The sequence below is a fragment of the Aptenodytes forsteri genome, unplaced genomic scaffold (genome assembly GCF_000699145.1).
Source record: "Aptenodytes forsteri isolate BGI_AS27 unplaced genomic scaffold, ASM69914v1 Scaffold15, whole genome shotgun sequence".
Lineage (NCBI taxonomy): Eukaryota > Metazoa > Chordata > Aves > Sphenisciformes > Spheniscidae > Aptenodytes > Aptenodytes forsteri.
Genome location: NW_008795129.1, coordinates 24,331,336 through 24,353,317, shown reverse-complemented (window position 1 = coordinate 24,353,317; position 21,982 = coordinate 24,331,336). Strand labels below are relative to the sequence as shown.

At 39.2% G+C, this 21,982-nt stretch overlaps 1 protein-coding gene across 2 annotated transcripts in view; it reads left to right on the top strand.

The window, feature by feature from the left end:
* Window positions 1-21,982, top strand: part of ADAM12 (ADAM metallopeptidase domain 12) — a 190,167-nt gene that overhangs the window by 136,764 nt on the left and 31,421 nt on the right. The window contains exons 11-12 of one of the 2 annotated variants that reach the window (XM_009277959.1): window positions 1,437-1,585; window positions 19,864-20,041. The exons of the other annotated variant lie outside the window; for it this stretch is intronic. Of the exons in view, the coding sequence (XP_009276234.1) occupies window positions 1,437-1,585; window positions 19,864-20,041 (327 nt within the window). The remainder of the gene's footprint in view (window positions 1-1,436; window positions 1,586-19,863; window positions 20,042-21,982) is intronic. 2 annotated transcript variants of the gene reach the window in all.

The window sequence follows — 21,982 nt, the reverse complement described above, 5'->3', positions numbered from 1 at the left end:
ATATATTTTCTTGATTGTTACAGATTATTTTGCTCAACAGGTTTACTCTGTTGTTTCTTTTACTAGGACAGGTTGTACAGCTTCTTTCAGCAAACAAGCATCTTAGAATATAACTGCACACAAACCGGCTGTTATGTTAGTCACAAGATTTTTATATTAAAATTTTAAAATTCAGGAAAAACTGAAAAGAGATCCTTTGTTAAAAGATAAAATTCTTCTGAGTTTATTCCAAATGCAGAAGGAGTAGTTTCTTGTTTTCAGAATGCCTGTATTCTCTTTTTTATTTTATTTTCTGTTTGAGAAATGATTTACTAATAATATTAGCGCAGACAGATGAAAGAAGAAACTCTTAAATCTACCCCGAGTCATGTATTAAGGAATTCATTAATATATAGCTAATGTTTTAGACAGTTTTACCTTTCACTTCTTTTTAGTCTGATGGTTGGCTTAGATGATACTAAAAGAGTTATTTAAACTGAATATATTCATATATGCTTTTAGAGCGGGCAGGTGTACATAGTAATTCCATTTACTGACTGATAAATAGTGGATCATGCATTTATATTACACGTTTGTGCCTTTTGGGAAAGCTTTCATATGAGTACAGTGGAATTTTTTTCCCTCAAGGAAAATGATCAATGTGGAAAGGTCTCTTACTTGTGGTTAAGCCAAAACATCAGTCTGATCAGCAGCCTGTAATCAGACCATGCAGTGAATTTCTCAGAAATAATTGTCCCAGAAATCAGCATTTCAACAAGGATTATTGTTAATATTTCAATTTTGACACTTGCAACATTTAGAATATTCATAGGTGTTAACAAGAGGCCATTGAAGATTTCGACTTGCATTGTCCTTTCATTTTAAAAAGGAGGTTTTCAAAGGTACTTGGTTTTTCTTACAAGGCTTGTGAAACCTTGTACTCTCTGATATTAAAGAAACAATCTGAAGAATATTAAATAGACTGAGTGAAGTCCCTTGCTGCATTTGTAATTTGCCTCCTGACATGAAGGATGTTCTAACTTTTCCCTCATCACACTCATCCTCACCCATAAATGATTACCCTTTCCAACACCCCACATCTGGGTGACTGTTTTCTGCCACTGCCATGTCTTGGGAGCTTGCGGGATTTACTGAGCAGGGGAATTTTAAGCCCTAAATAAAGAGATGGCCCAGATGTTCAAAGCTGCCCAATGGTCTCAAATGTCTAATGTGCGGGGCAAACTGGGTGGCCAGGACAGATAGCCTGTCCTGAAATTCCCAGTCTGCACTTGGTATATGTGGATGAATTTAAAATTGCGTCCATTTAACAACAGTGTAACTGCAACTGGTAAGTTTATAAAACATTTCAAAGGACAGGCAATAGGACCTCAGGGGGGAGTGTGTATTTTGAATTGTTTTTGTATGTCGACTTCACTAGTTGTTTTGGTTTTTTTAAGGATCACTCAGAAAACCCTCTAGGTGCAGCAGTCACCCTGGCTCATGAGCTGGGCCACAATTTTGGAATGAATCACGATACATTGGAGAGGGGCTGTAACTGCAAAGCATCTACTGATAAAGGGGGTTGCATCATGAACCCCTCTACTGGGTAAGTGCGAGGGTAAGCACTGGCAAGTTACAGTTATAGTGGAAAATTTTTAGTTTTGTTTTGTGTCTCAGGAACATTTAAGGGGAAAAAAGAAAATCTTTTCAACACCTGTCAAATCTTCGCAGCTATCCCCCTCAAGCTGAAACAATTATACTTGTTATCAGACCATGACATGTACCATTGTACCTATTTCCCTGTTACCAGTGTGAGAGACAAAAATGCTGTAAGCAATTGGTTAATTAAAAAAAAAAAACAAACCACAAAAAACCCCTGCATTGCAAGTGTTGAATCAGAACTTCACCTTCTCTCATCTTGCCAACCGAGTATCATAGTCATAATAGGAAATGAGCAGTGTCCCAAGGCCAAGACTAAGATGAATGTGTAGGAAATAAAGTAATGCAGGAAATATATTATTAGACTCTCTGTAAAGCCTTTGTCTTGTGCAGAGGAGGTTTTTAGTTTTGCACAAACTTTTGCATTTCACCCCTTGTTGTAAGTGTGTAGCAGTATTAGGATGTGACCAAATTAAATCTGTAAAGTCAGTGGGGTTAGGTCGGTGCAGTGGCTGGAGGGAAATCTTCCAAGAAAAGATATAAGACAGTGTGGGACATAAAGCCAGTGAACCCATGGTCATCTCTCTGAGTCAGTGCTGAACAGTTACTCTGCTAATGATAAAGGCACTGTGTCAACGGAGAAGCAGACTGTTTTTGTAGGCACAAAAAAAGTACAGGCACCATGGCAAGGGTAACTAGTTACAGCTTGCTTCTCTGTATTTTAAAGTACTGTTAGAAACTGAATGATATAATGAATGAGTTCTCCATGTCCATATTCAGACAAGAACCGATAGGATTAAATTGAAGTAAGAGAGAGTAGATTTACCAAAGCTTTCTGATGGTAAGCGATGGGCTGGACTGGATTGCCTGCAGAAATGTTACTGCCTGTGACTGGAAGCTGGTAAGAACCAGTCGGACAAATATCTGTCAGCAGTGTCTTGTAGGTACAGCTGGATTTGCCTTGGGGCAAGAGGATAGTCTAGATGATCTTCTGATGTCTCTTCCAGCTCCAGCATTCTCTGTGTGTGCTTAAACTTCACCTGTTGCTTAAAAATCTTTTCTGGGAATCGTGATCAGCTCAGCCTCTGCCTTCTCTGAGACTGCATGTTTCTGGGAAAGAAGGAGAGTGATCTGGGAGAGGCCAGGGAGTGTTGGGCAGGATTGCTCCCTTCTGGTCAGCCTAACAGCAGCCTTGGCATTTCTTCGAAGGCATGCTGTCACCCTCCTTCAAGGCAGAAAAAGGGATTCTGGCCAGAGGCCAAGCACAGCAAGTTAAGAGACAAACAAAAGAGAGTTGTGTGTGTGGAGGAGGATGAGAATGATTTCTACAGTTTGGAAAAGAAAAATACCTTGGCTCTTCTAAAACAATAGGTATTAAATATCCGTATGGAACTGCATTCTGCAGCATGTCAGGGCTCCTATGCACACTGTGAAAACAAACTCAAACTGGAAACAGGGCTCTGAGGTGAGGTGATGCAGTAGCTGGTAAGCAGTGGGCAGACAGGTCTGAGCTCTGGGCTCTGAGCTCCTGAAAGGTGCATGCAAGCTTTAGTCATCTCAGCTGAATTCCTGGTTGGGCATCCAGTTACTCCACTTTGGAAATAAATGCAGGAGATGCTCTCAGGACAGAAAATTCTAGACACTATCCGAAATCATCCTGTGAAGGTATCTCTAACATCAGATTAGATAGCTCTTCCCTGGTTCTGCCTTCTGCACCAGAGTCCTTTGGGTGTACCTGAAGCTGTCCTCTGTGCTGGATGTGCCAGTCCAGACACTTGGCTCTGGGTTGGCTCAGGGCATGGACAGACCAAGGTTGTACCTGCTCAGTGTCTTCCTCAGATATGAGTCCAAGCAGCTCAGCTCACTTCATGTTGGGGTTTCTGTAGCACCTTACAGATTAAAGGCTGTGCTTCCTTCAGCAAGGCTGTCCGTGCCCAACTCTAGCACCCCACAGTTTTGACAGTTTGGGGAGGGGGCCATCAGGTTATACTTCAGCTTTGTAACGCTCTCTTCGGATTCTTACCAAACTATATACAACTTGTGCCTGAGGAAGAGTTGTGGCATTCACAGAACTGAGCAGGCTGTTTTGTTTGCAGTGATTATTGATTTATAAATGGAAATTTTAACATCAGGTTTATAGCCTTAGGCTTTACCTTCATACTGTGCTGTCGATCTGTAATAAGTATTCTGGGAGAATACTTTATGCCTTAAGGCAAACTGCATTTTACCAATTTAAAATTAACACTTTGAATATTTACCCAACATCTGACCAACAGTAGTATTCCTCTGAGCACCATTATTCAAGGAACGCTGAAGAGTTTTCGGCTCTGGAAGTACGTGTCTGTTAAGGGAAGGCCAAATTAATATTCCCTACTTGAAAAACATTCTTAGAATAGGAAAAACATCAAAACAAAGGCCATCCCAGGAAGCCAAATACATTTAGAGAGACAGCCTGCTCTCTCAGTATACTCATTGGCACTCGCTCTGTGCTCTTCTAATTTCTATTGGTTTAAGGTAGATTTAACAAGTGCAAGGAAAAAAAAATCTTTGGGCTGAAGCTAGTGTAAAAAGTACAAGCCCCTGAGAAGTCCTTACCTGATATCCAAAAAGAATAGGAAATTTCTGGGTTATAACAGAAAAGCCTCTGTAAACTTAACTTTGGAGTCATTTGTGTGGTTGTGGAGCAAAAGGGAATGTTTGAAGGTTTTTTACTTAAAAGTGATTTCATTAATTATTGCCATCTTCTTTCAGTTCTTATGTTTCAGTCTTTGAAGAGGTCTTGGAAATTACTTATTGGTGGAAAAAATCTCCAGGGATCAGTGTGGAATTTAAACTCTGTTGGATCTATCCTTTAATGAGCTTCCTATAGCTTTTACTCTTAAAAGATACCAGCAAGATGTGTACCACTTCTGTGTGAGCTACAAATGCCTTAAAGACCTGCTACTTTAGCAAAATATATTTTGTATAACATGGAATTAAGCATATAAAACCCCAAATTTGTGGCATTCCAGGCCTTTTAGGGATTCAAATATCTGCTATGGAAATTACATAAATCCCACTGTAGAAGGGGTTTTTTGCTATAGAAATCATATCAACAAGGAAATATTTAATACTAATACATTGTTCCCTTTTTTATGCATATGTTTTAATGATATTCCTTCAGTTTCTTTAGTTGTTTTGACCATAGACTGTTCCAAGTGAAAAAGAAGGATATAACAAGTCTTAAAGAGATTTGCAAATCTTTTTACTTAGATCGCAGTATCTGAAGACTAAGGGACAAGGCTGACTGAGCGAGGCCATTTCAGTGTTCCACTTGTTTTCCAAGTATCTCCCTAAAGTTTCCACTCTTAGGAGTGAAAATACTCTTCCTGACAGCTAGGTAAATACAGAAGAGTTCTGATGAAACCCAAGGCATCAGTCTAGATTTATGCCACTGCAACTAAAAGCAGAATTTAGCACAAACTAAATTGTGGAGCAAAATTATGCCAATTAGCAGTGCTTGTTTATTTAATAATTTTGGAAATGCACTTTTTTTCATCAATATTGAGCACAGGTATCTCCATGGGGGTTGAAACCGGTTAAGTTCCCCCAAAGTAGTTGAAAGCTTAAGAGTTAATATGCACTTGAAATTTCTTGCCAGCCTTAAACATTTTTAGTTAGTCTTCTTCCCTCTTGTAAACCCAAGGGTTTATATTTGCCCTCACCCACATGTCTCTGTCCTTGCCAATAGCATGCTCTTCTAGTTTATATATAGGTGACTTACACAACTAACTTGTCATCAGGGAAGTTGAGCATGCTGTAAACATGTTCTTCCTTCCCTCTAACAGAAAGTACTCCTTGATGCCTGTCTATCCCCCCCCATTAGTTTAGGTGTTAATGAGAGACCAGGAATCCATTAAAGACAACCAGTTTTACCAGGCTTATTCAGATGCTGATCCTACTGTAGTCTCCATCCCTTTGCGGAGTCCCATGACTTGCTGTAATGAAAGCTTCTTTCCTTGCCATCTTGCAGAAATGTGTTGCTCTTACCTGGATCAGTTCTTGTTGCTGAATCATCCCAGCCATGGCTAACTGAAATGCCAGGCAGGCTCCTAGGATAGAGCCGTTTGTTTCATCTCTCTTTGCACTTCTGTAGACAAAAGCAGGTTTTCACCATGCTGTTAGAAAAGAGGATGATGGGAAAAGGGCTGCTTTGTAGTCTCGCCTGCAGTCCCATTTGCACCTGGCTATGGGAACGATAGAGATTTTCTCCAGGTTTGCCCTGCTACCCACACCCCATTTCTTTTGCTATCCATGTATTGTGAGATAAAATACCTCATATTAACCTGGAAGGGTGCATGCTTTAACCATAGGCTGAAAGCTGTCTTTACAGCTGTAAATCATGGGGAGCTTTTACACACCCATTCAGCAGACCCCACTTACCCCATTGCACTGAAACTACAAATGGAAAATGCAAACCAGCTTGGAGTTTGTCCTTGCAAACAAGTACAGTAGTAGGAAGGCAGGATAGGTTTGTGCTGAGGAACCATGACTGTGTCTGCAAGGGCATACCTTCAAATGCCCTTGAACTCTAGCATCAAGCACTGTCACTTTGTGTCCAGTCTTCCAAATCCTGCTGCACATCAAGCACAGGCTGGCAGCAGGTCATGTAAGTCTACTTCGACTCTTATTTCTACCTTGGCTGTAAATTGCTTCTCTTCAAAGACTATGATGAAGAAAAGATTAAATAAATGCAAAGTAGTTGAAAATAACAAATCCTTAGGAAGAGAAAAATACTGTATGGGCTATTGTTTCAAGACACAAAACAAGTGGTATATATTTAGAAAGTGCAAAACCTGATGTGTGAGAGGTCTTTGCCATTGCTATTTGCACAACAGACATTTAAATGAAAGAATATCTCTTCAGAAACTTATGTTAATCTAGATGCCTAGTAGGCTTGTTTTTTCTCTGTTCCAAGAGTTGCCTTGTTCCAGGGCGTGTGCTGGTTTGTATCCCAGTGATGGCACAAAGCATAAGGGGCAGAAAGCCATTTGGTGCCATGCAGGAAGGTCTAGGCCAGTAACATAAACAAGGAAGCAGCTTCTCTATGACAATTTCTCCGCACAACAACTCCCCTTTGTCATGTTCCTTTTAGAATGATGTTCCTTTGGAAAAGTCAAAGAATGAATTGAATCCTTCTATGCCTGCTTTTTTTTTCTGCTGTTCTTATCTTGGATCTTGTGTTGCCATTTCCATTTTCACAGCTAGAATTTAAAGTCGGTACATCTTTCTGATTTGGTCAGGTTTTAAATTCAAGTGGAGTTTGGACTGTGACACTGTGACTTCGTGCTGGTGGAAATGCCTGTGTTTTGCCTGTGCTGCAGGATAGCCTGGGGCTCTGTTCCAGTCAGGGGACCGGGTTTTGTGTAGAGATCATAAGTGAAAAAAAAGGAGAAATGGAGTTGAGATCAATTCTTTAACCTCTCAGCTATTGCTCATCATTTTAGAGGAATTTTATGGAACTGTGCCTCTCAGTACAAAATAACAGCTAATTTTGAGTAATTGCCTCTCAGTACACAATTTCACTTTAATTATTGAGTTTTTGGAGGTAGGGTTTGGGGGAGGAGAACAATTAGGAACACAGAAAGAGCACATAGTAGAAATTGTACAAAGTATATAGAAAAATACTGGTTCATTTACTGCTGAAATTTGGAGAGGACTTTTTTTTTTTAACGAATCCAAAAAACACCCCCTGTTATCAGTATGTTTTTAAGTAAAATTGAAACCTTTATGTTAGAATTAAAACAGATAGCCAATGGGAAGCTGCATATTTGTGAATGAGGGTGAGAGCAAAATACAATTTGTTAAGAATCGGCTGACAGTCCCAAATTAAACTAATTGACTCAATCTAAGTACTACTGAGGAGAAATGGGGAAAAATTAAAGATGGGAAGGACCATCAAGGTCAGCTTGTTCTCTCTATTAAAGTAGAATTAAATGGTAGGTCATGGGCATGTGAATTACAGAATCTGTGTATAGGGTCTCTATCCAAAAGCCACCCAATATTTCTGATTATCACATTACACCCACACCATGAAATATGGGTTTGGGCAGAGAAATTGGCCCATGGATCTAAACCCCAATGCGATTTGCTCCTGTGCTGCAGTTTACTTCCACTTCTGGTGAACTAGAATAGCGTTTTGTGGGACTACGTGATAATCCAGATGATGGAAATCATCCAAGTTTAAAACAAGGCTTGTCGGGGCAGAAGAATGTATACTAATGAAGATTATTTAGTGATCTGTCTGGCAGTTCAGGCGTACAGTTATCCCAGTGCAACTGGGGGAACTGTGAACAGCAGGATTGGGTCAGGGTGAGGAGATGCTCAGCAGCTTCTTCGTCTGCCTTCCCCCCCAAGGGCAGCATCTGAGGGAACAGCACCCTATCATTAAAGTGTGTTACACAACTGATGTCCTTTGATGGTGCTGAAGGTCTGTTCTTCCCTTGTGTATCACTCATTACCATTAATGAGGTTTAGGACTGCACATCAAAAGAAGGCTAGTAACACTAATGCTGATTTTATAATGCATAAGTATATATTTGCATGATAGATGGGTGGCTGATGTCTCCTGGAGAACCATTTTGCTCAGTAGGGTTGGCTCTCAAAGCCTTTTGTGGGCAGTCTTGTTATTTTGTCATCTGCTTTTGTTTGACTTTTGTTTTTAAACTGCCATACAAAAAAAAATATTTTACTACATTATAAACATGTCGTTAAATAAATAAAACATAGTTAAAATCTATTAAGGACAAGTTAGGAAAGTACTAATCATATGTGTCATTTATTGTATTAAGTATTAGTTTCAATCACATTTCTTCCTTTTGAAAAATGATCTCAAGGAAGCAGGATATAAGGTCACCTTGATTTTGGTTATTCAAACTCTGAACTGGAGTCTACAGAACCGGGCTATGAAAACATACACCCTCCAGAGATTTCCAGCACACTAGCTTCAGGACACAGTCAGGTGTGCCATGAAAACAGCATTTTGGCTTTGGTACCAAATCAACTTGAAGTGAAAACCACTTATTCCAACACTTCACAAGGTAGAAAAAACAAAAACAAAAGCTACAAAAAAGGCAAAAGGTCATGCTAGAAATGGGACAAGAATCAGAAATACAGTGTGGGAAAGGACACTTTAATTTACTGACTGGTTCTCTTCTTTCTAGACATCTCGCAGCATCTTGTAGCTGCAGAGCTGTTAAACATTAGATAATCAAACCATTATTAGTTAGCACAGTATTTCCTGACCCCTCTCAGTTTGTTTTCAGCTGTGCAGACCTCACTTTGCATTTTTTGGTCTGGCAGCTTAGAGACATTAAACCGTGGAGTCAGCAGAACTATCTGGAATTACCTCTGTTACAATTTGAAGAAAATGAAATTATCTTTAAGATGTAAACAGTTTCTAATTAAACTCTGAAGCTGTTTATGTTTCCAAACCAGTCTGAGCTGAGCTCTGCACAAAGACAGACTTCTTTGTTGTCTTTTTCTTTTTTTAATAAAGTTGATATACTGATGTAATAAATTGCTTGTGACAGAGCTAGGTCTGTTGTGCCAGCACTGCAACTGCTTTTTTAAAAAAACTTAAGTAAGTAACTTATCCCTGTGCCCTAGTAATTTAGCACATTGCATTCTGGTCCTTCCTTTAGTAGGAAACAGCCACGAGATTACAGAATAGATTTATGTCAGTCTGTCACTTAACTCCAAGTAGCCCCATGTCTGCAGTGCATTTGGCATTCCTTTTTGTTAATAATTTCCATACATTACAGATATATTTAATTGTTGAAGTAAGTAAGATCTGCGTTGAAGAATTAGTAGCATTGCTTGAAATACGTTGCACGTTTCCCAGTCCTTCATAGGAGTGGGTCACTGTTAACAATTAGCACACAGAGCTACGGCGCAGATCTTTAAGAAAAAGATTTTTGCTTTTTGTTTTACTCTTTCACATTTCAGTAGATGTGCTGTTAGAAGTGAAAATATTTGGCTTTTTTGGTGTATTCTAGAGGAGAACTCGTACAGATTTACAGCATGCATTTTCTGTAAGCGAGCTGACAAGGAGAGAGGTTAGTTCTCAAATGAAAACACATTTTACTTCTGGTCTGATTATTTATAGCAGATACTTAAAGACAAGTCACGTTTTCTACTATGTGGTGTATCCAGAATGGGTACAGTTTTACTGGCTTGGATGCTGGTATGTGAGAGCTCAGCTGCATTTTGTCTTGTCGGTGTAATATCCATAGAAAATATAGCTCTGTAAGTGACATTTTTCTCCTGCAGTATTGCTATTGCCATGACCCATGAGAACAAATCATGTAAGGACATCTCCCTTTATCTTAGCTTTCTGTTTCATCAAAAATATTTTTCAACCTGCAGGGATAAATCTGTTGTGCAGTGCATGGAGAATTAAGCACACAATGTCCAGTTTTAATTGGTGTTAATGAATTCCAAATTCCAAGAGTATAAATGGAAACATACCTTAAAGGACATATTCTTAAGGTCACATGAACGCTCCTTTTTGAACATGTGTTGTATGCCCTGAAGCACTTTAAGGAATTGATGTTGACTTGGAAGGCTGAATCACTGTAATTAAATGATGCCTACAGCTGCATTTGCCACAGTTGTCATGGGAATCGCAGAGTCTTTTGTGCCTGGGATAGATGTGCAAAATGTTTAAAATTCAGAGAGAGGAAGATGTCCATTTTACCCCAACAATTGCTTCCCGCAAAGTCATTCTTTTTCTTTTCTAATGTCAAAGCCTATTACAAAGTCCCGGATGCATTTACTGTAGGATTCTTGTGGCAGAAATGCAGGTAGGCTCCATTTCAGCTTTTTAAAACTGCATGGCACAGCCCCAGTGGTGAGATGAAGATAAGCAACCGCCTATTTTAGTGTAAAGTCACTGGAAATAAAGAGGTGAAATAACTTTGGTGTCCTAGGGAGCCTTTCTGGCTTCTTCTAACGTAGCATGGAAATTGCGTTCATCTTTGTCATTGATGTTCTCCTGGCAGCCGACCGGCATTAGATGTGAAATCCAGGCTCCCTCAAAGTTGATAGGAAAGCTCCTATGGACTTCAATAAGGCCAGGATTTCATCAAGATACCTATGGATTCCTTTAGATTTCTAAGGAGCCTTTCATTCCTGTGAGTGAAAGCTTTAATTTGCTTGCTTAAGGATCCTGAAGTCTCAGATTGTGGCTGGATCCATTCTGTTCTCACAGCTTGAAATAATGATTATATACAATGTTGATACTAATCAGTTGTTTGGGGTTTTTTTTTTCGTCCAAGCTCTGTGAAAAAGAAGAGGGAAGCTAGAAAAAATGATTCATTGTTACTTTATATTTAGGTTTTTTTTTTTTAAAGAATTTGACTTCCATTTGTCTGAGGTGATTTACATGATATGGGAAAAGCTGTTTTTTTTCTCAGTGCTTATGTTGCAGTATGTACACCGGGAAGGTGGAAATGCTGGGGTAATTCAATCTGATTTCTGGCCCTGTTATGCCTCAGTTATCTTTCCTCTGGATCTTCTAAAAAAAAAAAAAAAAGCCATGCTGCTTGCAAGTCAGATACTCGTGTCTCGGAGTACCTACTCCTAGGTAGGACAGATGTTAAGTGAAATCAATATGAGCCTGTCCCCCAGGTATATATTCTTTCCAGCTTTCTGCAGAGTTCAGCCATTTTTCTCTAGCACCCACTTCTCGCCAACTGGCATCTCCATAAGCTTCATTCTCTTAATGCTTCTGTGACTGCTCTTCCCAGTGGGCAGCTTCTTCACATGCTTTGTCCAGAGGGCTGCTTCCCAAATCTCATCTCCCTGGCCTGGGTTCCTCCTTGTGGAGTTTAGCCATCCTTGGAGTCTTCTTCCCTTAACTTGCTGGCATTTGATCTGCTCACCTGATATACAGGCTCATCCTCACCCAAATCCTTGTGCTGAGGCCAAGTACCCACAGTATGGCAGGTCTTTAAATCAAGCTGGTCACACACACATCAGCTGGGAGGATAACTGTGTATGCTTCTTTCGTTCTTTAGGGTGCAGTATATCACAAGTTGTGTTTAGGATACACACAGGCAGGACAGGAGCTTGTACTGGTGAAAGAGGGAAATGTCCATAAATAAATATCATGGGTTGATTTATCTGTATTACAATCTGGGTTTGATATTCCCTTTTGTTTCGTCTGCTTTAGTTTTTGAAAAATGATTTTGTTCTTCTCCCTCACCCAAACATGCTCTCTATAGAGTGCCTCCTCTCAAAACCGCGTTCCCAAAGTCAGAATTTTTTTTTCTCCCAATCTGCTCCTGAGCTATTTAAAAAACAATTCCAAGGTTTTTCAAGGGAGAAAATCAGAATGTAACTGCCTAAAACAAAAGCTGGTTGTAAAATCATGTTGGGAACTAAATGAAGTGTCATCATGATGTAGCGGTGCCCTAGCATTTCAAGCTGGGTCAAACAGCGCCTTTTATCTAACCAGAAATCAGTAGGAAGCTCACCTTCAGCAAGGTATTTTGAGCAACGAGATGGACCATTTGTCTTTATTTGCTAGTCACTGAGGATGTTGTGTTTTGTGTGACAAATTTAAACACAGGGCATTCTGGTTGTGCTTCTTATCTACAGTTTCTTTCATTGCAGGCGACTGCTGGCATGCACAGTACGCCTGGTGCCCTGCTCTTCCTTAGCCTGGGACCAGACCTGACCTAGCCTTTTCATCCCTCCCTCTGCTATTTGTTGCTTTTTTACTTTTACTGTAGTCAGCATTGGATTAACCTCAAATTCTAAGTAGTAGATTGTGAAACCTGAACTCTCAGCAATCCAGCAAATTTTTATTAATGAGGTAGTGGTCTAAAAGGAAACAGAGCAAAAGATGAGCCAGAGGCAAATTCAAACTGATTATAGCTACTTTCCTTGGCTGTCTGGTTTCCAACAGGAAGAACGGTTGTCTGAGTTCAATTCCCATAGAGCTTTTGCAATGCAGATAACTCCAGCATATAGTCAGAATACTGTCAGGATTGATAAATTGGTTTAGTATTGCTTCACCCCCAGAACACAGAAATGAAAGTCACAATAGGCCTCTCAACAAGAAAAAACTTCTCTGACTGTACATTTGTCAAAGTAAAAGTAACTGCTAATAATGTTTTATCTGGCAGTTTTGTGACTGCAGAAATATCAAGCCATGATAGTGTATACTGTATAAAGCCATTAAGTTTTGTTCCTTTGCAGAAAGTACTTTTCTGAACCACCCAGCCGTTTGTTTCATCACTGCTATCTGCCCTGAAGTCCCACATTCAGTACTATAAATCTGCCTTTTTGAATATTTCGGGTAGTTAAATTTTCACCTTCAGTTTAATGGGAGAGGTCAAGTCTCAGCTGGGGCTATGAAAATCCAATCTAGGCACCTGAAGCGAGATTACTTGAATGCATTCTGGGAATGTGCACTATCCCCAGGGCCAAATTAAAATGAAGCTAAAGCATTTGTGTGTGAAGTTTAAACACTTACTTGGAAAGACTTTCTTTTCAATAACCCTGGAAATTTCATTGTAGCACAACAAGCCATTGCCACTACACATCAATTAAATTAACCACTAGTGTGACATATTCACAGTTCTTTATTGGAAGTGTAAAAACTACCATGTAGTGAACATGACAAAAGCTGTAGGAGAAAACTAGGCTTGTTTTTAAATCACTGACCATGAACTCAGACAGCAAGAGCTTTGATGTCATGTATAACCACATGGCCCAATTCCATGCTCTACTTTATTGATGCTCTAGGGATTGAAACTATAAAAGAGGAGCAGGAGAGTGAAAAATAGGCTAGAAAAATAAGTATCAGTTGTCAGACATCTAGTGCCTTTTGAAGCAAACTTCCCATTTCAATACTTTATATAAATAAAACCACTCTACATTTTTAGCTAAATCCTTCCAACACTGCTGAAAAAGGTGTGCCCCATCAGCTCTGGGACTGGTGTCTTGTACAAAGTTCTATCATGTGCTGCCTGCACATCTTCCAGGAGCCCAAAGAGTCTTCCAGTTTACCCCCTCCTCCCAGTTGTCCTGGGTGTTTGACATTTGCAAAAGCTTTGGGTGGGAGGGAATCTGCAGATACCTTCAGGGTCTCCCTTTGCTTTATTGTGCTTGTGGGATCTACTTTAAAACTGCATTTGTGTCTTTATCCCTCAAAAGTACTTACAAATGAAGACATTGTTTACATAATAGATTAAAAAGCCCTTCCATATTATGGCACTTGTCTACTTTTAAACAATTGCTATTAAAACATGAGGTGTATGAAATAATGTGTAATGAAAGAACTTTATACATGAAGGGATCTGTAGTATTTGAACACCTATTTCAATATAAAAGAAAACTGGATTTTATCTCCTGCTTAATACCTAATTCTGTGATGTTCTTTATGCTTACTAATTCATTAACATACTTACTGTATAGAATAGCTGAAGTGTCAAAAAATGTCATCTAATAGCAAATCCAGTTTTATTCTAGTAGGCTCATATCTCTTAGGAAACCATTAAAAGTTGTTTTCAAGAGATGGAGAGTAGTAATAATGTCTAGAAGGTTAAAACCAAGGGGGATGCTTTTTAGTGGGAAAGAATTATGTCAATTAGATCAGGAGTTAGAGGAGGCTGGAAAATTGTCATAGTTCCTTGAAATCAACACCTCACTGGGTCTAGAAACATTCATGTCGCTTGAGCTTCTACCTTCTAGAAGTTTATTCTTGTGTTACTCTCTCTACTGCTGACATTTTTTCTATGGAAAAATCAGTGATTTAACAAAAGCAACCCTATCTCTATTTTTTAAGTTAAAGAAACCCTATTTTTAGGTTCCTATGTAAGACTGGGATATGCAACAGAAAACCTACACATTTGTGCATAAGTTATTCTGTAGAGTCTGAACAAGAGGGAGCTCAAACTCACATCTTCTGCCTCCAATAAAAGGATCTGAATTGCTCTCCTCCTCTCCAGTTGTAAGTGAGCCACTGTGCAGCCAAAAATCAAGAATTCTGGAGACTAAGGAGAGTAAGTATTCATATTTGTGAATCTCAAAGGGTCCTAGGGTCGAGACAGACACAAAGAGACCCTGCGATGTTCAGTTCAGACAAGGTGTTGTCATGGACTGTGTTGGAAATTCAGGTGCTTCACTGGTGAAATTTCTGGCTCAGAGGGCTGGGACTCAGCACCCCTCTTGTCCTTGAGCACCTTCATGCTCCTAAAAAGCATGGCTGATGCCTTAGCTATTTCCAGATATGGCCTCTCAGGCTTGATTTTTCAAGCATTCTGGACAAAGCCCAGTCCCAGTTTTCTGCACCTTTGGATATTAGCTAGTCAACAGTTGTTTCAATAAGTATGCTCTGGAAAATCAAAATGCCCTTTTAAAATTAATATAATCTCCAATTATCATATTACCTCAGGGAGGAAGGCCTGGTGGTACTTAATAGAGCTCTTTGGGGCTGTTGTGCATTTTAATTGAGTGAATAATTGTAAAACACTTCAGGGCCTTTTGGTAAAAGGCTCTCTATAAACATTGCCATAATGCTGAATAATCAGGTTGCGATATGAACTGGAATAAATGAACCCTATAAATAGATACATAATTTATATATACATATAATGTATGTGGGTATGTAAACCAACATTTTGGAGAGAACAAGGCAGTTACTTTATAAAAGTCCTACAGTTCTTGAATAAGAAAAAAAACTGAGATTGGATAGCGATAATCATAATAGTCAAAATGTTAGTTTTCAAGATATTGTGAACCTGCAGTTTATCCTCCTGTGCAATGCATAGAGAATTGCCAGAAGCATTGATGGTGTTACCTCTTCAGTGATGCTTCCTGAGAAACAGCAAAATATGTTGTGTTTTATGGTGGAGGAACGGTGGAGAAACAGTGGAGGTAGATCCAAGGTACTAAATGTTTAGACGCCTACAGATGTAGACAGACATGGTTTGGAGGAACTAAGGGAGTTTCACTTCAGATGGCTTTCCCAAGGTATTGCTGCAATGCAGTGGTAGGGTTTGGAATGGAGCAAAGATCTCCTGCAGCCCAAGTCAGTGCCCCTCCATGCATTTTCCAGATGGAGCAATGAAAAAGACAGCAATGGTGAACATGGCACACCAGCCTCAGCAGTGGTATCGATGCTGGGTCTGCAGCTGCTCTGCTGTGTTAACCTGCATGAATCAGTAGCCACTCTTTTTCTCCTGAATGCTTTCCCTGTCTGATCTCTTAAGACTATAATTTTCTGGGGCAGTGACTCTCTCTGTTTCTGTGCTTGTACTCTCTTGTTATTCAGCCCATTAGGAGGGGGAATGCCTCTGAAATGGAGGTGATAGAGATGAACTTTTATAGTTCATGCAAAAAAAGCCTATGCTGGGCAACACAGTGCTAGTACAAAGAACTCTCTGTTCTTAAAAGGGACTTGACACAGTGATGATGCCACTTCACTTAGTTAATGAAAGGAGCCATCTAATACAGGCTAAATGCAAAACTACATAAGGAAAACTGGCATTTGAATGGCTTGAGCACTTGAAATATAAATGAATGGGACAAGACCAGACTATGTTTCTAAAGGAATCAATTACCAGGCATCCTCTTACTACTGTGAAGCTCTCATTTGCAGGAGCAGTCAAAGCTATTTTTGCTGGGAACTAGGATATTCATTGCTTGAGATTAAGAGCATCTTTTAAGCACCAAGGAGACACTGAGGAATGCTCTGGATTCAAGAGGGGTAGAAAGACTCTGAAATTATTTTCCTTGCTGTAAACCCACTGAAGAGACTGATGTAGTGCTGGGCACGATTTGAGTTCTGTAGAGTAGTACCCACAGCCAGAATGGTTTGACAAAATGATCCATTGTGTATTAAATCTACAGACTCAAATGGTGTAGAACATGTGTGGGCTATTCAGCATCTTAGAATAGGAATTAGGTTGGACTAAACTTTCCTTTCTCTTCCCAACTGCAGAAAAATAAGGATCTGTAAAAGAAAATGTCTTGAGTGAAGGATAACGGAATATACCGATTGCTAATGAGTTTTTTACCTCTGGAAGGTTCTCCAATGGCCTATATGAGCTGGTAGCTGAGGGTTTTTCCGATAGGATAAGTGTCTGAGCTACCACAGAAGGCACAAATATCCCTGTTCAGCATGTTACTGAAATCTTGGAGACAGGTCGAGGACTGACTTTACTGTTGAGACCCCATTACCTTTTCCCACCGAAAGGTAGTCCTTCCAGGTGAGGTCTGAAGCCTCGTAACAGGGTAGTGCAAGGAAGCTTGCTGCATTTGTTCAGAAGACGAGTTTCTTTCACATGACCATTACTTTGTCGTTTTTCACAAGCTCCAGATTCACTTAAACATCGTGCCTAATGCTACTGACATCAGATATCTATAGCTTCCCTTCCCATCTGCCAGGGATTTCATGCTTCTGATGAAACAGCTTTAAAATTGCAAAGACAGCCAAAATGTGGCCTAAAATCACAATGATCAAACGCTGTGGCTGTTACATGGGATTTTTTTTTTGTCAAAGAAATGAAGAATGGTTGTGTGTCAGAATATCACGGTATTAAAGATCAATTATGTTTCCTATGAAATAACAACTGGCATCAATTGATGTGGGATCTTCTCTTGCATGGTGTGGTTACCCTTCAGTTGCTCTGTTTCCACTTTTTGGGTCCATCTCTCATTTTGTATTGCTTTATTTTGGGCTTACTTCGTAAAGAAAAAGTATTTTCAGAAAATTTCATCAAATAACATGTGCTGCACTGATGTCAGCTGAGGAAATCAGCATCAAGAGCAGGAAAAGCCAGAAGATGAATGGATCTCAGTTCAAAATAGGAAACAGCTTGTAGTTCCTTTGGGGGGAAACAGAAACCTCATTCATTAACAATGACATTATTTCACCTCTGGTACAGAGTAAGGATTCTGTTCTTCCGGTGATGGACAGACACATCTCACATTCATGCAAATGACCCTGAGCATTCATGGATACAAAGGAACAGCCCTAAAATATTGACAGTTTTGACTGGTGAGCTATTCTTATGATCTGTGTGTGGCTGAGACATATGGCACAGGGAAAAATGCGTTATTTGTGTTCCTGAATTGATTTCAGTCTGTGTAAGGTATGTATGTCTCCCTGTCTCATTTCAGTGGATATCAAAGTAAATCTGTGTCACTGAAGTGAAGGATCTTGCCTGGATAATGCAGTATTCATTTATTCATACTTTGATATGAGGATCATGTCTGATCAAGCACTCCTATATTTTGTGCAGGATTTATCAGTCAGATGTATCTGGGTTTCTTGAGTTTTTTCTGGTGTTTGATAGTAGTGTACATCCATCTACTTGTTCATAGTCACGTAAACAAAATTTTGTGGGTTTTTTTTTTCTGATCAAACTAAGAGTAGGACAGGAGTTTGTGGTGTCCTGTTAAGAACATCTCCAATTGCTCAATATAAAATGGTCAGTAGGAGGTTTTCCAAGTGCCTTTATTTTCTGTTCCATTACTCTGAGTACCTTCCCTATTTTCCCTTGGGGCCCAGAGCTGCAGCTAGCAGCCTGACTCCTACCTCATGCTATTCTGAAATTTCTTTATTAATCTTAGACTCTGTCATTTTGCCTAAACATTGATATTTTCCAGAAATCAGCTTTTAAAGTGGAGATGCCTATTAGCTTTCTGAAGTCATATGTCAGTGAATCACAGACCTGGTTTAACTAGACAAGCCCTATAGTGATCCACAAAAATTATTTTCTTCTTCAGAGTCATGTTTATGTTCTTTTCCAATGAGCTGGTTGTTTTATCGCAAACGACTCTGTAAAACAGATAATTTTAAATAGGCACAAAATAAATTCTGTTCTGCAAGGTACCCATAACCTTCGTAGAAGATCCTAATTAACCTCCTTATGTCAGCAGAGAAAGGTCTATTGCATTTGTAATTGTCAAACATTTATTTTTTTTAATAGAAATTATCCCTTTCTGATACCTATAGGCATCATCATTCACAAAGCAAGCTTTTCATTTCAGGATGTTAGGAACAACAGTAGATTAATAGAATTCTGAAGTTCAGCAGTGCAGAACTTCCATCTATTATCTTGCTCGTCTGTAAAGATTATGCCCTAATAACATGTGACTGATACAAAGCATTTAGTGAATAAAGTCCAGTCATTGTCAGGTTGGCTCCCTGTGCTGCCATAATGTTGAATTACTGTTGGACCATGGAGCAGCAGTGACGAAGGTACCAAGTCTTAGGGGAGATGCTGTTTTATGACTTGGTTGTGATCCAGATTCAACGTAACTATGTGCACATCTCAGTGCAGAGAGGGCACAGCAGACTTTAGGACATGACTCTGATGGCCAGATCCAGGTGCCACTTTGTCTCATATCTGTGAATCAAACTGCAAATGTTCATTAGTGAGAATGGAATTAAGTCCTCCAACAGAAAAACACAAATTATCTGGTGATATTTGTACTACACTGGATCATTTTGATAACATTGTCCATGTATTTTCCAAAAGAAATCAAAGCCACTATGTACCTGCACAGCAGGGCCAAATCCTGCTCTCAGCAGTGTGAATTCAAAAAATGTATATTTTCAATAGTGTCTTTACAGTCATCCTGATTTAAAGTAAGAACTGTATTTGCTTTAATCATGCAGTTCCCAAGCTCAACTTTGATGAATTGCACAAGCAGGCTCTTATCAAGTAACTCGGTGTTTTTCTCTATTTTTTTCCTGAAAAGAGCAGGAAGTTTGCCATACTGCAGAGCAAGATGAATGAATTTGCCATTTGAGGCTGAATTTTCCAAGAAGGATTAGGATATTTTGCAGTCCTGTAAATGCGGGAATCCTCCTTGCAAGCCCAGTATTTCTTTAGGCTCATGATCAAAATTTGCTGTATAACTATATATGCAAAAGAGGGATAAGGAATTCCAAACGTGAACACTTCCAATCCTTAACAGCAGCTACAAATTTAAGTGAAAATTATGGAAATTCCCTTACTCACAGTCAGAAATTACTAAATGTTTTGGGCACAATTTCACAGTGAATTGCTATTTCTCAATCCTATGTTAAAGGGTTAAAAAAAATGAACGCAATCTTCGTGTTTGTGCACAGATGTGCTAAAAGGTCACCAGCAGGACAGGAGAGAGATGTTTTCATCTGATAATACTACCTCTTTTTTTTGTCTCTGTGTATTTTTCTTCTAGCTATCCATTTCCCATGGTATTCAGTAGCTGCAGTAGAAAGGACCTGGAAAACAGCCTGGAAAAAGGAGTGGGAATGTGTCTGTTTAACTTGCCTGAAGTCAAGGAGTCCTTTGGTGGACAGAAGTGTGGGAATGGCTATGTGGAAGATGGAGAGGAGTGCGACTGCGGGGAGCCTGATGTAAGACACCACCTGAGAATTACTGCTCACATCCTGTCTGCAGGTTTTTAACAGTAAAGACAAATCAGAATTGGTTTGGCATGTTTAACACTACTTGGTGCAAAACCAAACTTTCCCTTCACTGCTTCTACCTTATCAGCTTAAACCTCAGAGACCTCAGAAATGCAGGAAATTTCTGCTTGACTTGCATCGGAGTTGCTAAAGTTCAGGCAGGGCTTTGGTTAAGAATGTGTTTGATTCGCCATTAGAGAGCAAACTGTCTCATGGTTTGTCCAACAGACTAACCATGACTAAAAGTCATGTTCCTAACAACAGAAATTCTTTTAAGTACTAGCTAATAAACTAAACTCAAAATAAATTTGTTAACGTTGCTCAAATTTCTCAAAATACCATGCGTTAACTGAAGGTTTGTTTCCATATATGAGAAGCCACTCATATATATTTATATTAATATAAATATAAATAGTTATATAAACATTAATATTGCCTAGGTATTTTCTCGCTGCAGCCAGCTTCAGTTTTTAGATACAAGACCTTTCCCTCCTTCTCTATGAGATTTTTCTTTGCCACTAGCCAATTACCTTACTAACAGAAAGAGCCTCTACTGCCTCCCAGAAAGATTGCTACTACTTAAAAGATCTTTCCATTTGGTTTACTCAATGTGTCAGAGGACTGCTCCGATCAGGAGGAGATAGGCAAAACCTGGGGGTCAAATAAGGTCCGAGCTGACATCCTTATTCCTTTGGCTTCCCATGCTCATTGGCTGTACTGAACTTCTCTTAGATTATCTGAATTAAATACATCAACAGATGAGGTATTTGTTTCCTGTGATAAATATGGTTCTGCAGACAAAATAGATCAGGGCAGTTAAAACAGTGAGATATTGCTGTATCCTGTCTATACAGTATATTGGATTTACACAGGCCATAAGGATTTCCTGACAGTTCACTCATTCTTCAGGGTAACAAGGTTGGAGGAAGCAGGCTTATCTTCTTGTTTAAAGTCAATAGAGTGCAAGCAGCTTGCAAATGTCTTTCTAACCCAGTTATCTTTCTCATTTTCACTTTTGAATGTTAGCGATACCTTTTCAAGTCAAAGCCACTTAATGTCAGCAAGCACTGACTTGATTTGCCTCTGCTTTCTATGTTTTTCCTTTTTAATTATATTGGAAAACTGCAGCTTGGGCCCAATTAAATTAATTTGGAATTTACTGCTATAATCTGGGTGGTACCAGAAAATCCATTAGATTAGTTAATAATTCACTGCCCAGTCATTTATACCAGCTGAGTTTTGTCAATAGTGTTGCAATATTTTATGGCATGGAAAGCTGTACAATAACATATGCTAGTTTTATTTTATCAGTGATCAGAACTAAATATCAGTCTGAATACGTAGATGTAGGTGGTTGGTAGGGATATTTCTCCTTTACTCTAAGTAAAATATTAGCCCCGTGTTGAGGTCTGTGCTCACTGACATTCCTTAGCGGTAGGACAGCAATGGATTCATAAGGATGGAGAGTCGTGAGTGTAGCACACCTCCCACCCTTCAGACAACTCTGGAAACACTAATGTGGTAGGGACTGTTTGACCACCTTCATCCACACTACGGTCTTGTGCGCATCAGGCGCTGGTCATTTTCTTGAGTATAAAGGATGCTGGCATGCCCACCACCAGGCCAAGAGTGTAAGACCTGACCAAGGATGATATTACCAATTCAGCTCCAACTTCATTTTGGATTATATTACCAAAAATGTCTGACATGCTGCAGTGCCTCTGGAAGGAGGGTTAATGTAGATTACACATGGAAAGATAGAAGAAGAAAAAATAAAATAAAATAAAATAAAATAAAATAAAATAAAATAAAATAAAATAAAATAAAATAAAATAAAATAAAATAAAATAAAATAAAATAAAATAAAATAAAATAAAATAAAATAAAATA